Source organism: Diabrotica virgifera, chromosome 2 (genome assembly GCF_917563875.1).
Source record: "Diabrotica virgifera virgifera chromosome 2, PGI_DIABVI_V3a".
Lineage (NCBI taxonomy): Eukaryota > Metazoa > Arthropoda > Insecta > Coleoptera > Chrysomelidae > Diabrotica > Diabrotica virgifera.
In genome coordinates, this window is record NC_065444.1 from 217,781,410 (window position 1) to 217,795,705 (window position 14,296).

Here is a 14,296-nt window from a genome sequence, read left to right on the forward strand (position 1 = left end):
CACAAAAATCAAATATTTTTTTACTTTATTTAATTTAATTAACTTTTTTTGTAAACTAACTAAAACATACTTTTTAGTAAATACATACATATTTACCATACCTATTTATAGACCTAATACTATAACATAATAACTAAACCTAATCGGGAGTTATAAACGCTTAATTCTGTAATTTGTTATCTTGCAGTTCTTTAATTTTATTTAAACTATCATACATTGCTCTCGTAGCACGAGTTATTCGCACTTTTTATTTTCACATATTTTTGGATTGAATACCCATTACGACATTTAAAAGTTGAAAATATTCGAATGTGGGTAAACTAGAACTGGATAAAAACTAGAATTTAAAACACACTGAAATGATTCTCATGCATTTCAAGTGCGGCACATACTATTTGTAGTACTGGCCCTTTCTGGGGAAAACCTAAATTCTTCCAAATAGTTTTCAACTATTAATTCAGTAAATATCTTTACGCGTTTGTCATCCGGGATTTTCACAAATAATTCAACTTCCAACTTTCGTTGATTGTAAAAACTTAATTCAAAAAATAATTTAAAATTTTCCAGTATCGGAATTTTTGTCATCATATTCAGAAACTGAGCCTAAGTTTTGGATTTTGCGATACCAAGCTTGACACATTACAATCGACAACCAGTTATTTTTTATTCAGGCCACAATGCTTTCACAGGATTGTGAATTCCTTTTCAAAATCTATTATGATTATGCGAAAAGAATTGAAATAAGTGTCAGTATTTTTATTAGACAAAAAAGCGAAAACGACTGGTACATAAAAACCGTTTTTAATGGCATTTTTTAAATGGATTACCTTATATATAATTACATTTTTTTGTCTTACAAGTAATTTCAATTGTCCTTGAACTGTCGGCGCTTGAAAACTTGCCTTCTGGACACTTTGAAGGTTGAGAAAATGCAAACCGTTTGACTTAATCAAAACGACTTAAAAATACAGTCGAACCAGCTTATTGGAATAGCCTTCGTGACAAGCAAAAGTATTCCTATAACCTGGATATTCTAATAACCGATTGTTAGTGGCTAGTAAAAACGTTTTGGTGCCTCAAATTTCTATTCCTTAAACCGGGATATTCCTATATGCGGTATTCTAATAACCGGGTTCGACTGTATAACCAAAATATTATGTATTTTAAAAATTCGATATTGTTTAAGGTTTATTGCAATGTCAGTATATATTATTGAACTAAAAAAATAAAGTTAAATAATAAAAAACCAATTTCGCAAAAAAGTGCAAGAGTCTTGCAGGTCGTCTTGGTCTTGCGTAGTCTTGCAAGGTTCGGTCTTGGTCTTGGTCTTGATCATGAATACCTGGGCTTGGTATTGAATACCTGGTCTTGGTATTGGTCTTGCAAACCAAAAGGCGATCTTGGTCTTGGTCTTACTGCAAGACTAAGACCAGTCTCGCTCATCACTAGCTGTCAAGCATATTAAAAATAAGGTCTTACCGCAAGACCAAGACCAGTCTCGCTCATCACTAGCTGTCAAGCATATTAAAAATAAGGTCTTTGTAATTGTCAGCCTCTGAAGTTTCGGACAAATTGTTTTAAAAATTGAATGATTTCAGAATTTTCTCGAAGAGCCTTTATGAACTGATTCATGAGACTTAAGTTTTGTGAAATGGAGGCGTTAAAACATGATGGGGCTCCACATTTAAGACTCGCTCAGATGAGACCATAAGTGCTGCTGATAGTGAAGTTCATCGGCACTACTATCCCATAAGCAAAGGTAACATGAATATTTAGGGTATCCGCCTTGCATTAGCACCAGAAAACCAACGATTTGGAAATACATATTAATAGTTTACCTTTGATTTGTTCATTATACAGGGTGTCCAGAAACTCTACCGACAAACGAAGACAACAGATTCCTCAGATAATTTTAAGACATTTTAACCCAAAATTGGTACGCATATTTTTATCTTCCAGAGATAAAAATCGATTCCATCTATTGCGAATTTATAGTACTGGTCATAGGTGTCCGTTTTGGGTAGGGCAACGGATATTTTATCGCATAACTTTTATGTCTTCAACTGTTTAGCATTTTTGACACTGAATTATTAAATTGTGAGGTATTCTAGTATTAAAAGGTACTCTTAGTCCAGGAACCGAAGCTTTTCACCGCGCAATTTTTACAGAATGGATCGATTTGCTTGGAAATTTAAGAATAAGTATATAATAAGCATATATGATGCCGAAAGGCGCTTTGGCCATGGGGGTGGTTGCCACCCCGTCTCGGGGGTGGAAACTTTTTATTATATTTTGACCGCAAAAGTTGATAAAAACATTCATTCTAAGCTAAAAGTGTTTTATACATCTTTTTGATCAAATTAATAGTTTTCGATTTATTCGCTATCGAAGGTGTTAGTTTTACAGGGTGTTTCATTAATAATTGTCCATATAGTAACTGGAGAAACCTTAGCACAAAATACAAAGATTTAACCTAAAACACTTAAATAAAATGTGGTTTCTTACTGAGTTACAGGGTGTTTTATCTAAAAATTTAAAAAGTATTTTTGCTCAGCATTTTAAAACTATTCGACGTATCCTTTTCATACTTGGCAGGAAGTATAGGTACTGTACAAACTACTAAATTATGTTAAACAAACGTTTCTGTATATTACCAGAGGCGTACGACGGGGGAAAGTGAATGGTTTACCCTTTCTACGCCACTGGCGGAATTGCTATTTTAGTTCAATTTTTGGATTCTCCAATACTCTCTATGAAAATAATATACTCCTCATTCGTAACGATAAAGTCGTTAGTTTTCGAGATTTTTGAAGTTAAAAATGAAACGACACGGTTATTTTGATTAATGTATTGTGTCGCTTCATTTTTTTAATTCCAAATATCTCGAAAACTAATCATTTTATCGTTACGAATGAACAGTATATTATTTACATAAAAAGTATTGAAAATCAAAAAATTACACTAAAATAGCAATTTCGTCAGTGGCGTAGAATTTGGGAAGGGTCTTAGGAATTAAATAACCTATAATTTCATATTGAAATATTTTTTCGTATCTCTGATGCTAATCTTTCTATTCTGAAGAAAATGGTATTTTTACCAAACTACAAAAATTCGTTATTCGCTTTTAACTCCAGTTTTTAAAAAACTAATCATTCTAATCCAGTCAAACTTCTAGAATCTATTATTAATACATAAATAAAGAAGAATGAATAAGGCCAATGACTGAAAACACCACTAACTTACATTATTATGCTTCCAATTGGATTTCTTCTTTTATTTTCAAATAAATATATTGATTTTTTAACCGTAACTTTTTATTTTTTATCCTAGAAAGTTTGATAAAAAAGAATTTTGTAGGTTCTTACAAGATATATAAGACTATTAACATTAAATATTTTTAAAATCCTTTGTCGCAAAAAGAGGTGACTTTGAAAGGGTTGGTAAATTTCTAGTACCGGTCATATGAGTCAGTTTTGGGTAGGTCAACGGGTATTTTATTGCATAACTTTTTTGTCTTTAATTTTTAAGCATTTTTGACTCTAGACTATTAAATTATGAGGTATTTCAGTATTAAAATTTACTCTTGCTGTAAGTTGGTAAAATACACCGTTTTTTTTGAAAAATTTTTTCAAATTCAAAAAACGAAAAATTTTAAAATCGATTTTTCTAGAAAAAGGTGAGTCCTACCGACTTAAATCAAGAGTACCTTTTAGTACTAGAATACCTGATAATTTAATAGTCCAGTATCAAAACTGCTTAAAAGTTAAGGACAAAAATGTTATGCTATAAAATACCCGTTGCCCTACCCAAAAGGTACGCCTATGACCGGTACTAGAAATTCGCGATGGAATTAATTTATTTCTAGAAAATAAATAGGAGTACCAATTTTCATTTTTCTAAATAGAAGCGTTCTGGAGGTATTGAAGAAAAACTATTTACAAGGCTCCATCTTTCAAGAGCTGTAGCTCCCTTAGGAAGCATTTTCGGACTATATGAATTGGGTTAAAATGTCTTAAAATTATCGGAGGAATCTCCTGTCTTCATTTGTCGTAGAGTTTCTGGACACCCTGTATTTATTGATCCAATAATCATTGAAGGAAGTTTGTAGTCTAAGATTCGAATATAGGTCGACCTGCAGCCATCTGCTTTCCGGATATAACATTTTTTTATGAAATTTCATACATAGACAAATATTTCTAGGTAGGGATAATAAACACTGTCTCCCTACCTCCCTACCTTCGACTCGCTTTGCAACAAGTTCGCGCCAGCGCGCTTGAGCGTAGTGAGAAACGGTCAACAGCTGTTCTCATTTTCTTTTGTAAATTACTCCGCGGTTCAAAAACATATTCCGGTGTGCATCACTTTACGATTTGACAGACAAAAAAGAAATTGAAAATAAAAGTTGACAATACTTTAAACGCGTTTTTCTCGAAACTGCTTTTTTCAAAGGCAGTAGACATTTTAACTCAAAAACTGCTTCACCGACCCACCTGGAATTTTGTATATATTTCCTTTAGATATTCCTTGAGGTAGCGCTGTCGAGATATTTTTTGTTTTATGCTTATTTTTTGTTTAATAATAATAAATATGTTGATTTATATCCATTTTGCAAATAAATTCGTTGTTTTGACTTCTGAGTGATATCAAAAATTCAAAATTCCATAGAAACTCATAATAAAACATTTTTCATTTTTTTGTTTACCATGATCCAATGATGAGTTCTGATGTCCACCGCAAAATTCATTATTTTTTGAGGTGTCCAAAAATTTGCCATCGTTGGCTTATTTTTCAATATTTTTCTTTGAATTTTTTCTTGAATAATCTATGAATTGTACTGAATATGCCTGTTTAATTTAAAAATAAAATAATTCCAACATACTTTCAAAAAAAAATGTGCTTGGAATATTGATTTCAACCCCTAGGGGGGCCCTTTAAGGATAGCTATGACACGATTTTGATATTCAACCCATGCTAGAAATATTTGTCTATTTATAAAATTTCATAAGAAATATGTTTCATCCGGAAAGCAGATAAGTGCAGGTCGACCTATATTCGGATCCTGTACTATTGGGATCGGAATAACTAAAAGACAAACATCGAATTATTTTTCTTTATGTATTTGGAAAGTCGAAATAATAACTGAGAGTCAACAATTATTAAAATAGTTAATTTTTTGCGTTAAATATCCGGACTGTCCTATCTCCATTAGCATCTATAACTCTCAGTTCAATATATATGTAGTCTGCATTTGGATTGTAAAGTGGGCCCAAATTTTCAACAACTTTCCATCCTCCATCTATCGGATGTTTGTTGTTAAACAACTTGGAAAATGTTTCTAACAATTGTGTACCGTCAACAACTGGATGAAGTGCCTTAGCTTCTTTGAATGCTTCCACGGCATCTATCTCATAGGTTGGATCGGGAACTTGTCGATCTTGTACGTAAACTACCTAGAAATAATGTATTAATAATTTGCATCATTATTTAATCACACTTCTACATGACGCAGCATGGAACTCAACAACATAACCTACAAACCGACATATGAACAAAAACTGTTCCAATACAATACATGAAAAATCACGAATTATCAAGATCACCTTGGAGTAAAATAGACTTCAATAAAGTACAAAAAGACCTAAAAAAATTGATAATGCAGAAGTGGTTTGTGTGTATTCAAAATAATTAAATAATCAAATAACAAGACACAACTGAAAAATTATGTTTAATAAACGGTATCTGATAAGGAATTCTTTTTCATAGATAATGTAAAAGTGGAGTATAGAGTACAGAGTTGTAAACAAATGAACTAACACAGCGTGTATCTCTGTTCATATCATAATATCAGATAAAAGACTATGAGAACAAAGAATGCCTAAAAATGAGCATTGGAAACCATTATAGGTACAATTAAAAATCATATTGGATCGAAAAAGCAGAAAACATAAGAAACGTATTAGTTTTATAATGCGAAAATTTCTGATTCTACATTCCATAAGGAATAATATTCCAACGATATTTAGTATTTAAATAAATATTTAACACATTTAAACAAAACACAGATGAATAATTAAATAACTTACATCTTCACCAATGCTTGTGGATCTGGGTATTGGTGCCGTTGTCCAAAAAGGAGCAGGATCAGGAGCAGATGTAGTTGAATCAGTATAATATTGAACATCATCGCCAACGACAAATTCCAAGAACATCAGGCTCAGTAAAATAAAAAAGATCGACTTCATCTTAAAGAATGTTGATATGGAAATAAAATCGTGTATTTATGTATGTGACGCTGATAATACATATTATATTAAATAACATGAAATATTGAGTATCTGATAAAATTAAATGTAAGATTAGATACAAAATAGAAATTACATAGTTTAAATTGTTTTAGACCAGGGCGCATCTGTAAAAATATTAGTACATTTGGACGTTGACAGGTGACTCAAATTTTTTTGCAGAAATTGCTTGAAAATAACTCAAATAATAATATTTGAGTTATCCTCCCTCTCAAAAAGGTCCGGAACATTGTTTAAATAATCAAAATTTCAAAAAATGAAGTAAAAATTCGATTTTTTTCTTCGTTTTTTGATTATAACTTTAAAAATATTAATTTCCGAGAAATATTATACTAACATAAAAGTTGCATAATTAAATTTTCTACAATATAGAATTGGCTAAGAATTAAAAAATAGTCACCCTTGTTGTAAAATAGCAATAATTGCGAAAAAGCCAAACAAAAACAAGTATTCGCATTTTACGTTTTTCAACCATTTATGCTACACTTAGGACCTTCATATTTCACCCAGAAAAACTTTATGATGCAGTAAAACAGTACTGCAAATTTCATAGAGATCGATTAAATAGATTTTGCAAAATAAATTTTGCAATCCAGCTTTCGCCAAAAAATTCATTTTTTCAAAATGTTACAGGACTGAAAATAAAGCAGATAGCAAGTTGAAATTTTTTTTGCGTATAGATTTGTACCGTTCCTTTCATTTGCAATTTGCAAAATTAACATCGATTAATTACCACGACGTCAAGAATTTTTTAAATAAACATTAATTATTGGTGCTACGCGCAGGACAGCGGATAGCTTGCTCTGATTGGGCATTCCAATGACCTTTGATAATGATTGATACATTTTAATTTTTATTACATTTCGATATAAATAAGTAAATTTGTTTATTGCAAAATAAAAACACATACTCTATCTTTTGAAATAACACTTTTTTTAGTAAAAACTTTCTTTGTTCATATATTTTAACTTAAGGATAAAAGTTTATTATTTTTAAACATATGAAATTGTTTAAACAATATTTCACAAACAATAATAAAATTATTTTGATTTTTGTGGAATTAAAATATTAAAATACAACAAAATATAGAGTAAGAAAATAATGTATTAGATAAAGATTGGAAGAAATTTTGGTGGAAATCAACTTGTGTGAATCGAACACCGCTGTCCTGCGCGTAGCACCTAAAATTAATGTTTATTTAAAAAATTTCCTGATGCCCTGGTAATTAATCGATTTTAATTTTGCAAATTGCAAATGAAAGGTACTGTACACTTCTGTAAGCAAAAAAAAATTCAACTTGCTATCTGCTTTATTTTCAGTCCTGTAACATTTAAAAAAAATGAATTTTTTTGCGAAAGCTGGATTGCAAAATGTATTTTGCAAAATCTATTAAACCGATCTTAATGAAATTAACAGTGTTGTTTAACTATATCATAAAGCTTTTCTGGGTAAAATATGAAGGTCCTAATTGTAGCGTAAATGGTTGAAAAACGTAAAATGCGAATACTTGTTTTTGTATAGTTTTTTCTCAATTATTGCTATTTTTCAACAAGGGTGACTATTTTTTAAATTTTTAACCAATTTTGTATTGTAGGAAATTTAATTACGCAACTTTTATGTCAGTACAACTTCTCTCAGAAATGGATAGTTTTAAAGTTATAATCAAAAAAACCAATAAAAAAATCGATTTTTTCCTTCATATTTTGACATTTTGATTATTTAAACAATCTTCCGGACCATTTTGAGTGGGAGGATAACTCAAATATTATTATTGGAGTCATTTTACGCAATTTTTGCAAAAAAATTTGAGTCACCTCTCAACGTCCATCTCAAAACAGATGGGCCCTGGACTATTTTAATTATTTAGAAACTAAAGATAAAGAACTAAAATATATCTCAAGAATTAAGATCCATTACCCTTGTACGTAAATATAATTAGGTACCTAATTAGTCCGGGTAGCATGGACGAAAGACAAGGAAATTCTTATTCCATATTCTTGCACAACCTTACTTAAGGGTGTAGGCGCAAAATTTCGGCTCCAATGCTTTTTAAATGCATTATATTTTTTTGAATCATGAGAAAACTAATATATATTTTTTAAAAATTTAAACGCAGAATGAAAGATTACATTATTACTGTGTAGTAATATGTGTGTAGCGGAGCACACCTCATGAGGGGGATTGTCGACTTCGGCTGTCACTTGTCTGGAGGCCGGCAACTGGTATTTAGATAATGGATTATAATGGTAAATTAATAAATAATTAATAAAGTACAATAATGTTGGTTTCATTTAAATAACATTAGAAACCAGATTATATAACATGGCGCAGTCAGACTAGTCGCTGGCAAATAAGTAATCAAAGTGATTAAATAAGCAGCAAATTAAGTAATTATGGGTGATAACAGGGGCGTTGCTCCAATGGACATGAGTGGCAATGTTGCTGTAAATTGGAAGATTTGGAAGTCCAGGTTTGAAAACTACGTTATTGCTAGTGAAATAAGCAAGAAAGATGAGGCTATACAATGTGCCCAGGTTCTGCACTACATTGGTGAGGAAGCCTTTCGAATATACACAACATTTATGTTTGAAGATGAAAAAAAAAATTACAACCTTTATTAGATAAATTTGAGAGTCATTTTTTGCCAAAAGAAAACCTTACATTTGAAAGATATAAATATAGCTCTTCTCAACTACAGATCAACACCTGTTGTTGATAATATATCTCCTTCTGAACTCTTAATGTCTCGGAAATTGAGAACTAATTTATTGACAACAAAAAATGAAGCTCTGCCTAAAGTTGCTGATGTACAATATAAAAATATTATAAAAAAAAATCAAATTAAACAACAAAATTATTATAATGTAGGTAAATAGTACATTGTTTACCGGGTAGGAAAAGCTTAACATTCCTGGACGACTGTGAAGATTGCTAAGTCGAGGCGCAAGCCGAGACTTAGCAACACAGAGTCCAGGAATGTGGCTTTTCCTACGAGGTAAACATACTATTTTTCCGCAAATCGTTTAAAATTCGACAGATATTGATTGATTTAAAAAAAACGCGATAATTTTATTCCCAAATAAATGGTGCTTTGAAATTCCTAATAAAATTACTTGGGTTACTATGGAAACGTATTGAGTATTGAGGTTGAATTGTCAAACTTGACGCTTATAAATTTAATTGCTGGTGTTCTCGAAAGTAAAATGATAAGTGATGATGAAATTTCCATTCCTGGGACTCCTCCAGAGCTGGTTGAGGCAGTGAATACTGCTTCATTAGAATTATTGCCAAAGAAATCAAGAGAAAAGTACGAAAATGCATACAGACGTTTTATGGATTATCGCATGAGTAAAAATACGAGTTCTTTCTCAGAAAATGTTGTAATGGCATACTTCCTAGACCTTTGTTTAAAGATGAAATCTTCAACTTTATGGGCCAATTATTCAATGCTGAAGTCAACCCTTGCACTTAAACACAATGTAGATATATCTACATACTCAAAACTTCGTTCTTTATTGAAACGGCAAGCTCAAGGTTATAGGGCAAAGAAATCTAAGATTTTAACGAAGGAAGAAATTGAAAAATTTATCCAGGAAGCTCCAGATAAAGAAAATTTAATGATTAAGGTAATTTACAAGGTTTTAATAGCAATGTGTTTTCTATCATTTATGTAGAACACTAACAACTGTACGGAAATATCATTTCCTTACAGTAAGGAAATGACATTTCCTTAGAGTAAGGAAGTCCTGACTTTTTCTTCAAGAAATTTTGACAGGAATGTCAAAATTTCCTGGCGATTTGCGGAAAAGATCATTGCCTGAACTACAACCAAATGAACATGTTTATGTCCAAACTCAGCCAAGAGGCAATTGGTTTCCTGGTAAGGTTTTAGATAGAGTTAGGGACAGAACTTATAAAGTAGAAATGAAAAATGGTGCAACTATATTAAGGAATAGAAAATTTATCAAAAAATTAAACAAAACAGACAATGAAATATCAGAGACAAACCATTATTCATTTAGTACAGAGGAAAAAGAAACCCCTAGTTGTAGTAGTAGTAGTGAGATCAAATATTATATTGAAAAATTAAGGTTGAACATTCTAGTGAAAACTGTGTAACAGATGATATTAATGAATATAATACTGCCCTCCTAAGACAAGAGGTCCTATCTGCAAAAGTACAGTTTTGAGATATCACGGTTTTTTTAATAATTGCTTGCCAAAAAAAATTGATAATCACAAGATTTTTAAGATTTTCTGCCTGAGTTAGTTGATAATTATTGGATTTAATGTACAATATTATTTTCACTTATATCATCACTAAAGACCGGATTATATGTTCCTGTTTTGACTGAAATATGTGCATATATATGTTTGAAATATGAGTAAAATATGTTGAAAATTTTCCATAAAAGTTTAAAATATGTTAAAAATATGTGAAATATGTGAAAAACATTTTAGTTAGCAATATAAACATTAAACATTAACAATATAAATTCAGCAAACAAAACTGACCCTCTTATTCATTGACAATAAAAATAATATGTGCTCCATAAACTGTAGAAATTTAACTAGCTTGTTTAATCGAATTCCCAAAATAAATATCAACTAAAATTGTAACATTATCATTATCAACTGACGATTTTAGCACATGCTTTGCAGAACACTGTTTCTTCGTTCAAAACTAATTCTGGAACGGTTTTGATCCAAGAAGCCACCAAATAGTTTTTCACTTTAGGCATTTTTAAGAATCACTCGAGCATACAACTAGCATCTCAGTTTGTTGTATGTTTCTGAATAATGACAATTTTTGAATGGGAAATATTTCTTAAAGCTTGAATAACCGGCTTGAGGTGCCATGCCGGCATAAAATAAATTATGATGAATCAAAAATCATAGTAAAATAAATGGAACTATAATACGCATTGCCTGGAACCCAGAAGCAGTCCTACAGAAAGAAAAAATTTACCTGCTATTCAATTTGGATGGTGGGTTTTTCCCGTCTGCGACGAATCTTGTGACATAAACAAAAACTTCGCTAAAATTTGTTAAAAATATGCCAAAATATGTCAAACGGTCGAAAATATGTTCAAACTATTGAAATATGTTAAAAAACGAGAATATTCTAAATATGTAAAATTAAATTAGTGTCAAACGCCTTTAATTATCATAATTCGTCCACATCCTGAAGCGTTTGATGATATCTTTGATGGTTATCGATATGCAAAAAACATATAATCCGGTCTTTAATCATCACAAAAAAAGATATTTGAATATGAAATTTGAATGGCGGTATAGGCTCGTTTTTTTAATATTGTATTTAATTACAGAGTAATTTCCACATATTAATATATTTTTCAAATTGGGCTCTATACCGCCATTCTTTATTATATTACGAATACGTGTGCCAAATATCTCGAAAAAATATTCAAAATTACAGCCGCAATCTTGGAACGCGTTTTCGCTACCTGTTGATCGCTACTGTTTCCTCTTAATGCTTTTAGAAAGGGAGATTTAGTAATATGTGTGTAGCGGAGCACACCTCATGAGGGGGATTGTCGACTTCGGCTGTCACTTGTCTGGAGGCCGGCAACTGGTATTTAGATAATGGATTATAATGGTAAATTAATAAATAATTAATAAAGTACAATAATGTTCAATAATGTACAATAAAATAACATTAGAAATCACATTATAACAATTACTGAGGGCAGAAAGTCCCTTAGAATAAACTAAAAGTGTCTTTCGAATGACGTATTTGAAAATAAAAATCACACTAAATTTTTGTCTGTTTTTACCCCTGTAAACTTATTAAAATAAACATTATAGAAGTTTTCAGGTACTTCCCGCCCCCGGTAATAAAGTAATCGCTCATTGTGCGTTTAAATTTTTCAAAAATACTTATTAGTTTTCTCAGGATTCGAAAAAAATAACTTCATTTAAAAAGCATTGGAGCCGACCCCCTTAAATTAACATTATAACAAAAGTGCATATAGCCAAGAGAAAATGATGGTAAAAAATATTTAAACAATTTTTTTAAACAAATTATATTATAGAATTTAATTTTTTTGTCCGGAACAAGCTTTTTCCGTTAATTGGTTCATTCCGAACAGGTCCTTATAGGCGAGCGGCAGCAACCCCTAAAATTACGTTATAGCGACCACGAAAATCAACTTTAAGGTGAATGACCAATTTTGGTGGTTCTTTATGTTTTCGAGGTCGCTGAATCTGAATATGAAGTTTATTTTTATCTAGAGTTGGTGAAACATGTTCAAAAATCAAATTTTATGCAAAAATGCGAAAAATCAATTTTGATTATTTTTCAAATTTACCTCGCTGTATCTTTGGTCGCTGTAAATATTTCCTTTTGAAAATTTTACTGTGTCATCTATGAAGTAGTAAGATGACAACGAGCTTTATCCAAAATGTTTAAACAAATTAAAAGAAAAGTTGTTAATTTTTAAACATTCTCTCATCAGATTTCGTTAGTTTCATGTATACTTAAAAAAGTTGAGTGACAAACTTTTTAGTTTTTAATTTTAATTTTAACCAACACAGCAATAAAATATAATTCATGAAGAAGTTTTCTGGACAATTTTAAGTCAAAATATGCAATAGGAAAAAAGTTTTGTAATGTTTTCTTGTGGGCTGGACAGTATCGTATTGAGTTCAAATTGATGAAAATGTTAAAATCTCAAAAAAGTGCACTTAGTGAGTTTTACCTCTAATAGTATGTCCTCAAATGCTTCGTTTCCGAAATAGGGGTAATAAAATTTTTCTTACAAACTGATGATTTATTTATTACTCTAAAACCTGGTAAGATATGCAAATGAAATTTGGTGAGTTTTATGAGGTAGTTATTGCGCATTTTTGACACGCAACTAAGAATTTAATATTCACCGTTGGCATGCATACGTAACATGACTCGTTTGTTTAGAATTACCCCTTGAAGTTTGCCAGACTTATTTAAAAACACCCTGTATTAATGAAAAACATAACTAGTTGTTAAAATACCTAACTTTTTTGTTATACAACATAAGCGAATGAATCAAAAACAGAATGTTAAGAAAACATCAGACTATAGTTGGGTTTTAATTTCAGTATTTTATATGCTAGAATATTCCACAACATGATGCGAACTTCATCGAACACGATGATGAGAAAATAACACAGTTTGATTGGTATACCCGGTCTCCGGTATACAATGACACTTTACCTGTCTAGCAACAATATTGTTCCAGCGATATTGTTAAAGAATCTCTATAGCCTTATATATATATATATATATATATATATATATATATATATATATATATATATATATATATATATATATATATATATATATATAAGGCTAACAAGTGAGATATTGAAGAGTAAGTTTCACTCTGCTTGTGAAGCAGCTGACGTGCCATCAAATCTGAATCCCATACTGGACTGTCCGACCCAACGTAGTGGGTAAAAATGAGAACTGGCATTAACATATTGTGCAGATCTGTCACCAAATTGAATGCTTTTCAAATCACAGATAGTGAATAGAAAATACACAGGTTTCTAATAAACTTTAGTTAGTTAGAATATGGGCACGGATCGCTTACATCGAGAGTTCAAACCCCTCCCGGTGTCAGATATTTATTAATTTGGTTGGTTTTTACTATGGCTATGATATTCAATCTTAAAATGTACCTACTCTGTTACGTTGTTCTAAGATATGCAATATTCTAATGGGTAACTGCGAGACTTGCAAGACTCTTGCTGCAAGACCAAGACCAATACCAAGACCAGGAGCGCAATACCAAGACCAAGACCAAGACAAGGTGTACTGGCGCAAGACCAAGACCAAGACTATCTAAGTCTCGTCTTGGTCTTGCATTTGGGCAACACTACACAAAATAGCTCCGACAAAATAGCCTGCAGACAAAATAGCCGCGAAATAATAGCCCGCCGACAAAATAGCCCCGACAAAATAGCCCCGACAAAATAGGCTCGAAAAA

The 14,296-nt window shown here is 31.2% G+C and overlaps 1 protein-coding gene across 1 annotated transcript; it reads right to left on the reverse strand.

Moving 5' to 3' along the window:
• Positions 1 to 5,096: 5,096 nt before the first annotated feature.
• LOC126879824 (uncharacterized) lies at positions 5,097 to 6,428 on the reverse strand. Its single transcript, XM_050643118.1, has 2 exons — positions 6,084 to 6,428; positions 5,097 to 5,450 (listed from the first exon to the last, which is right to left on the reverse strand). The coding sequence occupies exons 1-2, from the start codon at positions 6,240 to 6,242 to the stop codon at positions 5,166 to 5,168; spliced, it is 444 nt and encodes a 147-aa protein (XP_050499075.1). The 5' UTR covers positions 6,243 to 6,428; the 3' UTR covers positions 5,097 to 5,165.
• Between the last annotated feature and the right edge of the window lie 7,868 nt (positions 6,429 to 14,296).